At 42.1% G+C, this 12,039-nt stretch overlaps 1 protein-coding gene across 1 annotated transcript; it reads right to left on the bottom strand.

Annotated features, from left to right (window-relative positions):
* Positions 1-1,288: 1,288 nt before the first annotated feature.
* LOC112230085 (B-cell receptor CD22-like) lies at positions 1,289-7,282 on the bottom strand. The gene is made up of 5 exons (XM_042317730.1): positions 7,039-7,282; positions 3,045-3,401; positions 2,652-2,903; positions 1,392-1,651; positions 1,289-1,306 (listed from the first exon to the last, which is right to left on the bottom strand). The coding sequence occupies exons 3-5, from the start codon at positions 2,875-2,877 to the stop codon at positions 1,289-1,291; spliced, it is 504 nt and encodes a 167-aa protein (XP_042173664.1). The 5' UTR covers positions 2,878-2,903; positions 3,045-3,401; positions 7,039-7,282.
* Positions 7,283-12,039: the final 4,757 nt, after the last annotated feature.

Consider the following 12,039-nt stretch of genomic DNA (forward strand, 5'->3'; position numbering starts at 1 on the left):
TAATACATGTATCACTAGCCACTTTAACTATGCCACTTGGTTTACATACTCATCTCATATGTATATACTGTACTCGATATCATCTACCGTATCTTGCCTATGCTGCTCTGTACCATCACTCATTCATATATCCTTATGTACATATTCTTTATCCCCTTACACTGTGTATAAGACAGTAGTTTTTTTTTTTTGAATTGTTAGTTAGATTACTTGTTGGTTATTACTGCATTGTCGGAACTAGAAGCACAAGCATTTCGCTACACTCGCATTAACATCTGCTAACCATGTGTATGTGACAAATAAAATTTGATTTGATTTGATTTGATTCTCAGTGTGCAAAGAAACAGTGTGACAGTGGTCAGTCCAGTTCAAGTGTTAAGCACTCTGATGGATTGTAGATAGAAACTGTCTCTGAGCCTGTTGATATCAGACCTCATGCTCCGATACCGTCAGCCTGACGGTAAGGGTGTGAACAGCTCGTGGCTGGGATGTGTGGGGTCCTTGATGATGCTGGGGGCCTTCCTCAGGCACCGTATAGTCTGTATAGATGCTAATACATTTAAAATAAACAACTTTTAAATCATTGTATATCTTAATACATTTAAACCACGCAGCTTCTGGTCTGCATAACATACAAGTGTTATATGCATTCCTAACTGTCAAGTACAAGTACCATTTAATTATGAGATTTTCTGATTTGATGTAATGGCTGGACTGGCTCACCGGGTGGCAGCACTGGCGCGGTTGAATTTCACAACATCGTACAGGACATCCTCTTTCTGGGGTCGAGGCAGTTGGATGGTCGAGTACAGAGGCACTTCATGGATACTGGAGCCAGAGAAGTAGATGCTGGCGTAGTGAACATCATCCTGGCTGTCTGTGTCTGCTCTCTGTGCTGCAGTAGGGGCCATGGCCATGCCTGAGACGTTGACATGAACAGGGCTTGAGTTTACCTGATGGGGAAACAAAATTCCATTTGTTCCATTGTGCTAGAGAAGCCTAATCAAGCGCAGTATCTGAAAGAAAACAAAAAAATATTATGTGTTCTTAACTCACCTGTCCATTGTCTGCTGTGTCCCTCTTGACAGAGGTGGATGTGGAGGCCTTCTTCCTGTTTTGCACATGAACGTGGGAGTAATTGACAGAATGAATGAATAAACAACAATTAAGCTAGTAACATATCTGAATGATAAAGTGAAATGACAAGATGCTCACCTGAACCACATGAAGCCAGAGAGACAGAGGATGAGAACCAGAACAAGCACTGTGATACCTGTAGCTGCATTCTTCACGGATGTTTCTTTCCCTAAACCAACATGGACAACATGAATACACGTGTACCATATAGCGTAGCCGGAAACATTTGAATGATTAAACCATATTTGACCTGCTATAATTATCAATTGAGATGTAGAATTCTGGGCACCAACTTCATTCACAGCCTCACAGTAGTAATCTCCTCTGTCCTCAGAGATGATGTTAGTGATGCTGTAACTCTGTCCTGATGCTTTTGGTGAGGTTACATTCTTCTTGTACCAGGTGTATTTGTCCACAGGTGGGTTGGCATCACTGCTGCAGGTCAGAGTCACTGAACTGCCCTCCACTATTCCACCAGAGGGACTGACTGACACTGAGGTGTTTTTGGGGGCATCTGGTGTTGACGAAGACAGAGGGGTAAGTGTACACAGTCAACATCATGCTGCCACTTCAACAATAGGTTCTGACGTAACCACACCAAGACAGTCATAAAGAAGGCACGACAACACTTTTTCCCCCTCGGGAGACTGAAAAGATTTGGCATGGGTCCCCAGATACTCAAAAGGTTCTACAGCTGCACCATCGAGAGCATCCTGACCGGTGGCATCACCACCTGGTCTGGCAACTGCCCGGCAACCGACTCTAAGGCGCTACAGAGGGTAGTGTGTACGGCCTAATACATCACTGGGGCCAAGCTTCCTGCCATCCAGAGCCTATATACTAGGCGGTATCAGAGGAAGGTACCAAAAATTGGCAAATATCCCAGTCACCCAAGTCATAGACTGTTTTCTCAGATACCGCACGGCAAGCAGTACTGGAGAGCCAAGTCTAGGTCCAGAAGGCTCCTTAACAGCTTCTTCCCCCAAGCTATAAGACTGCTGAACAATTAATCAAATGGCCACCTGGAGTATTTACAGCTACTAGCTGTTTATTACCTATGCATAGTCACTTTATCCCTACCTACACGTACAATTTACCTTGACTAACCTGTACCCCCGCACATTGACTCGGTACCAGTACCCCTGTATTGAGCCTCGTTAGTGTTGTCATTTTATGCGTTACCTTTTATTTTTGACTTTGTTAATTTAGTAAATATTTTCTGAACTCTATTTCTTGAACGGCATTGTTGGGTAAGGTCTACACCTGTTGTATTTGGTGCATGTGACAAATTCAATTTGATTAGATTCGATGAGACTAGATCTCTGGTCCTCTTTCTTGCAAACACGTGACATTGATCTTAATCTATTAACCATCTGCAGCACCAAAAAGCGAGCAAATTCATTGTGCGGTTTGGGGATATTTCAAGTTCAGGAGTTTAAAAGAACTCAACTCAATACAAGAGCACACACAGTACAAGTGAAGTTTAAAACGGTTGTTTATTTACAAATACTTACAAATGACAGTGAGAGTCTCGTCAGCAGAGTGGAGATTCTCATATCCTTTTGCAATACAGGAGTAGCTGCCTGCATCCTCTCTGCTGACTGGGTCTAGGAACAGGTAGTTATCTTGGGTGTTCACGAGTTGTCCGTTCTTGTACCAGATGTAGGTGGGGTTGGGGTTGTCAGTCAGAGTACAGGTGGTTCTACAGGTCAGTATCACCGCCTTTCCTTCTGTCACCATGGCAGAAGACGCCTTCACCTGCAGGCCTGGGATTAAAAATACCGTAGTAAGTTCCTTGACAACAATTCTAATCATATAAAGCAAAACATTCATATTATACAGACTGTCATTCCCACTAAGGTCAAAATACTTGAATGTAACTGATTAGGCATCACATAATGGTGTACCTGTGACAGACAGCCTGACACGCTCCTCTCTTTGAAGGAAATTATACCAATCGAGTTGCGTCCGAGTCTTGAATGTGAACCAGTACTCAGCTGAGTCACTCTCTCTCAGGTCTGTGATTCTCAGGGTGCAGTCTTTCTCTTTAGTCCCAAGGTACTCAGCACGACCTGCATACTCTGGCACCGAGCTCAGGATTTTAGGCGCTTCATTATATTTCTCTTGGATATACCAGTTTGGTTCTGAGACTACATGATAACTTGGATGTTGATATGTGCAGGGCAGTTCCACTGTTGACTCCTTCAAGGCACAGATATTCTGATGGATGTAAGTCACGTTGAAACAGTTCTGACCCAGAACACCTAAAATACCAAAGTAACCCATCAGTTTCATCAATTAGTCAATTATCTTTAAATCAGTTCATTCAGGACTGAACAATAACACTTTAGTTATAGTAAGAATCGTGGTAAGATGCAAATTTCAAAATATGAATAATCCTAATAATCTTTTGCAAAAAATACTGAAGTTACAGACTCACATACTGCAGGAGAGTGCAGATCCTCGTGGCCCTTTACAGCACAGGAGTAACTGTGTGTAAAATAACTGATAACAGAGTATTGTTGAATGGTGGGTTCATCTAGACGTTGTTCATTCCTGTACCAGATGTAGGTGGGGTTGGGGTTGTCACTCAGAGGACAGGTGGTTCTACAGGTCAGTGTTACCCTCTGTCCCCACACTGCGTTGCTGGGAGACACCATAACTTGGCTTTTTTGTCCACACTTTGTTGCCATAGTTGCTGATTTGAGTGTCATAAGAATCCATAGAGAAGTGTCACTCAGTTGAGGTGTGAAAGACTTATCCTTAATTGTATAATGACATTTTCGAATTGTGTATGTAGATCTATGGTAAAGCTAGCTTGCCTTGGTTAGTCTAGCGTACTGTAGGTAGATATAAACAGGGCGTACTGTAGGTAGATATATACAGGGCATACTGTAGGTAGATATATACAGGGCGTACTGTAGGTAGATATATACAGTGCGTACTGTAGGTAGATATATACAGTGCGTACTGTAGGTAGATATATACAGGGCGTACTGTAGGTAGATATATACAGGGCGTACTGTAGGTAGATATATACAGGGCGTACTGTAGGTAGATATATACAGGGCGTACTGTAGGTAGATATATACAGGGCGTACTGTAGGTAGATATATACAGGGCGTACTGTAGGTAGATATATACAGGGCGTACTGTAGGTAGATATATACAGTACTGTAGGTAGATATATACAGGGCGTACTGTAGGTAGATATATACAGGGCGTACTGTAGGTAGATATATACAGGGCGTACTGTAGGTAGATATATACAGGGCGTACTGTAGGTAGATATATACAGGGCGTACTGTAGGTAGATATATACAGGGCGTACTGTAGGTAGATATATACAGGGCGTACTGTAGGTAGATATATACAGGGCGTACTGTAGGTAGATATATACAGGGCGTACTGTAGGTAGATATATACAGGGCGTACTGTAGGTAGATACAGTGCCTTGCGAAAGTATTCGGCCCCCTTGAACTTTGCGACCTTTTGCCACATTTCAGGCTTCAAACATAAAGATATAAAACTGTATTTTTTTGTTAAGAATCAACAACAAGTGGGACACAATCATGAAGTGGAACGACATTTATTGGATATTTCAAACTTTTTTAACAAATCAAAAACTGAAAAATTGGGCGTACAAAATTATTCAGCCCCTTTACTTTCAGTGCAGCAAACTCTCTCCAGAAGTTCAGTGAGGATCTCTGAATGATCCAATGTTGACCTAAATGACTAATGATGATAAATACAATCCACCTGTGTGTAATCAAGTCTCCGTATAAATGCACCTGCACTGTGATAGTCTCAGAGGTCCGTTAAAAGCGCAGAGAGCATCATGAAGAACAAGGAACACACCAGGCAGGTCCGAGATACTGTTGTGAAGAAGTTTAAAGCCGGATTTGGATACAAAAAGATTTCCCAAGCTTTAAACATTCCAAAGAGCACTGTGCAAGCGATAATATTGAAATGGAAGGAGTATCAGACCACTGCAAATCTACCAAGACCTGGCCGTCCCTCTAAACTTTCAGCTCATACAAGGAGAAGACTGATCAGAGATGCAGCCAAGAGGCCCATGATCACTCTGGATGAACTGCAGAGATCTACAGCTGAGGTGGGAGACTCTGTCCATAGGACAACAATCAGTCGTATATTGCACAAATCTGGCCTTTATGGAAGAGTGGCAAAAGAAAGACATTTCTTAAAGATATCCATAAAAAGTGTCGTTTAAAGTTTGCCACAAGCCACCTGGGAGACACACCAAACATGTGGAAGAAGGTGCTCTGGTCAGATGAAACCAAAATTGAACTTTTTGGCAACAATGCAAAACGTTATGTTTGGCGTAAAAGCAACACCCTGAACACAGCATCCCCACTGTCAAACATGGTGGTGGCAGCATCATGGTTTGGGCCTGCTTTTCTTCAGCAGGGACAGGGAAGATGGTTAAAATTGATGGGAAGATGGATGGAGCCAAATACAGGACCATTCTGGAAGAAAACCTGATGGAGTCTGCAAAAGACCTGAGACTGGGACGGAGATTTGTCTTCCAACAAGACAATGATCCAAAACATAAAGAAAATCTACAATGGAACGGTTCAAAAATAAACATATCCAGGTGTTAGAATGGCCAAGTCAAAGTCCAGACCTGAATCCAATCGAGAATCTGTGGAAAGAACTGAAAACTGCTGTTCACAAATGCTCTCCATCCAACCTCACTGAGCTCGAGCTGTTTTGCAAGGAGGAATGGGAAAAAATTTCAGTCTCTCGATGTGCAAAACTGATAGAGACATACCCCAAGTGACTTACAGCTGTAATCGCAGCAAAAGGTGGCGCTACAAAGTATTAACTTAAGGGGGCTGAATAATTCTGCACGCACAATTTTTCAGTTTTTGATTTGTTAAAAAAGTTTGAAATATCCAATAAATGTCGTTCCACTTCATGATTGTGTCCCACTTGTTGTTGATTCTTCACAAAAAAATACAGTTTTATATCTTTATGTTTGAAGCCTGAAATGTGGCAAAAGGTCGCAAAGTTCAAGGGGGCCGAATACTTTCGCAAGGCACTGTATATACAGTGCCTTCAGAAACGATTCATACGCCTTGACTTATTCCACTTTGTTGTTTTACAGCCTAAATTATAAATGGATTAACTAGATTTGTTTCTCGCCCATCTACACACAATACCCCATAATGAAAGTGAAACACGTTTTTAGAAATATTTGCACATTTATTGAAAATGAAATACAGAAATTTCTAATTTACATAAGTATTCACACCCCTGAGTCAATACTTTGTTGCAGAACCTTTGCCAGTGATTACAGCTGTGAGTCTTTCTGGGTAAGTCTAAGAGTTTAGCACACCTGGATTGTACAATTTGACCATTATATATATATTTTTTTCTTCAAGCTCTGCCAAATAGTTTGTTAATCATTGCTAGACAACAAGTCTCTCTCAGATCAGCCCTGGGAGGTTGAGTAACAAACAGAGCTGTGTCCCTGTTGCCCAACACATTTAACCTCACCACAGTACTTAATAGTAGTGGCACCATTCCTAATAGAATAGGGTGAAATGTTAAAAAATAACCGACTGTAAGCAGCTCCTCAGATTGTTTAATATCATTTTTATTTTACCTTTATTTAACCAGGTAGGTCAGTTGAGAACAAGTTCTCATTTACAACTGCGACCTGGACAAGACAAAGCTGTGCGACAAAAACAACAACAGTGTGATGTCCATCACTCCGGTGGGTAACTAGCTAACATCACTCTGGCTGGTAACTTTAGTGGTAGATACCCCCATCGATTGAATTTACGTTAAAACCAAAGGCGAAAATGACAGTCATTCTGGGGTATGGAACAATCCTCTTCCAGATATAATACGTCCTCTTATTCCAATTTATGTTACCTTCTGAATTCGGCTCTTCTCTACTCGTTATCGTTCTTCTCCTTCTGCAACACACCCGCCTACGCACTCACTCGCGCCACCTCTCCCCAGGTCCTTTTAGCCGGTCGCGACGTCACCGGGCTCATAGTGGTCTTGGAAAGTCCCCGAATAAAGCAGCAGTGCGGCTGGGCAGGGTTGTGTGTGTTTCGGGGTAACGCATGGCTCTCGACCTTCGCCTCTCCGGAGTCCGTATGGAAGTTGCAGCAATGGGACAAGACTGTAACTACCAATTGCGGAGAAAAAGTGGTAAAAGTAAAACAAAATATATATATATAAGTCCCTGAACAGAACAGCAAAAGCCATATCCCTAGACTCCACCACAAGTGGTATTCAGTGATGTGTTGTGTTGGATTTGCCCCAAACATAACACTTTGTATTCAGAACAAAGTACATTTCTTTGTCACATTTGTTTGGCAGTTTTACTTTAGTGCCTTATTGCAAACAAGATGCCCATTTTGGAATATTTTTTATTCCTTTCAGGCATCCTTCTTGTCACTCTGTCATTTAGGTTAGTATTGTAGATGAACTACAATGTTGTTGATCCATCCTCGGTTTTCTCCAATCACAACCATCACAACCATTATACTCACCATTAGCTCATGTTGAAATCCCTGAGCGGTTTCCTTCCTCTCCGGCAATTGAGTTAGGAAGGACGCCTATATCGTTATAGTGACTGGGTATATTGATACACCATCCAAAGTGTAATTAATAACTTCACCACACTCAAAGGGATATTCCATTTATTTGTATTTTTTTCTTTGTATTGCCCTTCTTTGCGAGGCATTGGAAAGCCTCCCTGGTCTTTGTAGTTGAATCTGTGTTTGAAATTCAGTGTGTTTGAAATTCTGTGTTCGACTGAGGGACCTTACAGATAATTAATTGTATGTGTGGGGTACAGAGATGAGGTAGTCATTCAAAAATCATGTTAAACACTATTATTGCACACAGAGTGAGTCCATGCAACTTAAGCACATTTTTACTCCTGAACATATTTATGCTTTCCATAACAAATGGGTTGAATACTTATTGACACAAGACATTTCAGCTTTTCATTTTTTATGAATTTGTACAACTTTCTTAAAACATAATTCCACTTTGAAATTATGGGGTATTGTATGTAGGACACAAAATCTCAATCTCAATGAATCTTAAATTCAGGCTGTGATAACAAAATGTGAAAAAAAGTCAAGGGGTGTGAATACAAGAGGGTAAGAAGAGGGTAAGAAATGAATGAGTCCATACCTGCCACAGACCAGAGAACCAACACACTTCCTGCTGTTCTCAAGGCCATTGTTGCATCTCCCACCCTGCAGTCTTAGACACATAAAGGTAGACAACTAAAACACTTGATAACTGGTGAAATAACTACACCTGATACTTAGCACACAGTGTTAAGGGTGTGTAAGGGAGGCGAAGTCATGTGCAGGAGAGTAGCGTGTAGTAACAGGCACACTTTTATTCCGATCCAAAACGACAGCACAGAATACAATAAACGTGCCCAAAACACGGAACATGAACAAAATATCAGGCGCGTAGTAAATACCCACATAACATACAACAATTTCACACAAAGACATGGAGGGGAACAGAGGACTAAATGCATGCAATGTGATTAGGGATCAGGTGTGTATGGAACAAGACAAAACAAATGGAAATAAGAAACATGGAGCGGTGCTGGCTAGAAAGCCGGTGACGCCGAACACCGCCTGAACAAGGAGAGGAGCCGACGTGACACACAGCATGATTATTAATGTATTGGTCTGAATCTGTTTTATTCTCAGAACGTGTAGAATACACTTCAAGAGGTCTTTAAAACCTCGTAAGGATCGGACCCTTTTTTTCAATTTTCACCTAAAATGACATAACAAATCTATTTGCCTGTAGCTCAGGACCTGAGGCAAGTTTCTGCATATTCTTGATACCATTTGAAAGGAAACACTTTGAAGCTTGTGGAAATGTGAATCTGGTAAAATGGTAAAGATCTGGTAAAAGACAATACAAAGACAAAAGCATGCATTTCTGGGGGGGGGACAGTCTTGTAACAATTTAAGTCTCATGCAATATAGTCCTGCATTGAACACCACATATAGGCTACTGTAGGCTATATCATAGAAATTAAAAGCTTTTTCCATGTGAAAATGTTATAGGATTTGCTCCATTGGTTTTGTTGGTAGGCCTACTTTATGCTCCAATAACCACAATAGCCGGCTAGTAGGCTATATGTGGTGTTCAATGCAAGCCTACATTACATGAGACTTTTAAATGTGTTTTTACCTCATGAAAGGCTTGACATGAATTAATTCATATTTTACTTGGTCTGTAACTGTAAGGGTAAAGCCTCAGTGTTCACTGTAAATGTGTGCTGGAAGTTGCACACAATTCTCACAATGTTCAAGTTTCCACTCACAAGACCTCAAATTTGCTGAGTGCCCCAAAACATTAGAGGGAACATGGGTCAGGACACAAGTAGCTGATACAGAACTATACTTCCTTTTTAAGACCGTCTACACCGAGTATACAAAACATTAGGAACACCTGCTCAGGTGACCAGGGGAAGCTATGATCCCTTATTGATGTCACTTGTTAAATCCACTTTAATCAGTGTCGATGAAGGGGAGGAGACGGGTTAAAGAAGAATGTTTAAGCCTTGAGACATGGACTGTGTACATGTGCCATTCAGAGGGGCTGAATGGGCAAGACAAAATATTAATTAAGTGCCTTTGAACGGGGTATGGTAGTAGGTGCCAGGCGCACTGGTTTGTGTCAAGAACGGCAACGCTGCTGGGCTTTTCACTCTCAACAGTTTATCTTGTGTATCAATAATAGTCCACCACCCAAAGGACATTCAGCCAACTGTGGGAGGTATTGGAGTCAACATGGGCCAGCATCCCTGTGGAAGGCTTTCGGCACCTTGTAGAGTCCATGCCCCGATGAATTGAGGCTGTTCTGAGCGTAAATGGGGGGGTGCAACTCAATATTAGGAAGGTGTTCATTCTGCAGAACAAACCACCAAGAACAAGTAGAATGGTAATGTAACAGGTACTTACAGAGTGAAGAGAGGAGTTTGGTAGGAGACCTTATACTGGCTGTGTGAAACAGAAGAGTGTGAGTTCTGTGGTTGACACTAACTAGATGTACTGAGGGTCTAAGATGTTGATGCACAGCTGGCTTCCTGTACCCATGATGCCTTTTCCTGACAACCAACACGCCACTGAAGTGCTTATAAACAACATGTGAACATAATTGGACCGTACCAATAGGCCTGTGGTTTCTCTGCACTTCTGTAGGTCTCACCAGCTACACTAAAACATGTTTCCAGTGGACTGTACTACAGCGCTCTCTACTGGCATCTCAACAACACAACAGCCATCAATGTTTCTCAAAAACAGTCTATTTTGCAACAGACAGGCACTTCCTGGTTTCTGTGGTGGATGCCTGTGTAGTGAACATCATCCTGCTCGCCTGTGTAGTAAACATCATCCTGCTCGCCTGTGTAGTGAACATCATCCTGCTCCTGTGTCCACTCTCTTTGCTGCAGTAGGGGTCATGGCCTGATGTAGCCAGGTGGTTAAAACACATTGCTGTATTCATTTCTATCCACTAGATGAAACTGTCCATTTAAGAGATCAGTAAATAATGTGTACAAGGTGTTATGGGATTGCGCCTGCACATTGTGTAAGAGCGAGAGCAAGAAATTACATTGGAGAGCTGTTGTAATCCATTATGGGTCCAATATGACTTATTATGGGTCCAATGTAACTCACCAGCATTATGACCAGGAATACAACTTTCCCGAATTGGATCCTTTGTTCGTACCCCCCAGGGCAATTGAACTTATCCCAGAGGCTGCTCCAAGATGACGCTGGCGAAGAAGAGTTATTCGGAGTGGACTTTTAGTCAGCCATCACTAGCTGGCCTCCACCCGGTTACTCAACCCTGCACCTTAGAGGCTGTTGCCCTATATAGACATGGAATCACTGGTCAATTTAATAATGGAACACTAGTCACTTTAATACTGTTTAGGCAGGTTACCTTTCTTGGGCACAGGGACTATACTTGTCTGTTTGAGACATGTAGGTATTACAGACTCGGTCAGGGAGAGATTGAAAATGTCACTGAAGTCACTTGCCAGTTTGTCCGCACACGCTTTGAGTACACATCTTGCTAATCCGTCTGGCCCAGCAGCTTTGTGAATGTTGACCTGTTTAAAGGTCTTGCTCAAATTGGCTACGGAGAGCGTGATCACACGGTCATCCGGAACAACATGTGCTCTCATGCATGCATCAGTGTTGCTTGCCTCAAAGCAAGCATAAAAGGCATTTAGCTCGTCTGGTACGCTCAAGTCACAGGGCAGTTCGCGGCTGGGTTTCCCTTTGTAGTCCGTAATAGTTTTCAAGCCCTGCCACATCCGATGAGCATCAGAGCCAGTGTAGTACGATTCGATCTTAGTCCTGTATTGATGCTTTGCCTGTTTGATGGTTCATCAGAGGGCATAGCGGGATTTCTTATAAGCTTCCGGGTTAGAGTCTCGCTCCTTGAAAGCGGCAGCTCCACCCTTTTGTTCAGTGCAGATGTTGCCTGTAATCCATGGCTTATGGATGCAGTTTTTACATAGAGTCATGGCCAAAAGTTTTGAGAATGACACAAATATTAATTTCCACCACGTTTGCTGCTTCAGTGCCTTTAGATATTTTTGTCAGATGTTACTATGGAATACTGAAGTATAATTACAAGCATTTCATAAGTGTCAAAGGCTTTTATTGACAGTTACATGAAGTTGATGCAAAGAGTCAATATTTGCAGTGTTTCAGGACCTCTGCAATCCGCCCTGGCATGCTGTCAATTAACTTCTGGGCCACATCCTGACTGATGGCAGCCCATTCTTGCATAATCAATGCTTGGAGTTTGTCAGAATTTGTGGGGTTTTGTTTGTCCACCCGCCTCTTGAGGATTGATCACAAG

Source organism: Oncorhynchus tshawytscha, unplaced genomic scaffold (assembly GCF_018296145.1).
Source record: "Oncorhynchus tshawytscha isolate Ot180627B unplaced genomic scaffold, Otsh_v2.0 Un_contig_3458_pilon_pilon, whole genome shotgun sequence".
NCBI lineage: Eukaryota > Metazoa > Chordata > Actinopteri > Salmoniformes > Salmonidae > Oncorhynchus > Oncorhynchus tshawytscha.

Coding starts and splice junctions, on each gene's coding strand:
- LOC112230085 (XM_042317730.1), bottom strand. CDS start 2,877: ATGGTGACAGAAGGAAAGGCGGTGATACTGACCTGTAGAACCACCTGT. Junction 1,652..2,651: donor CGAGACTCTCACTGTCATTT/GTAAGTATTTGT, acceptor CGTCAACACCAG/ATGCCCCCAAAAACACCTCA.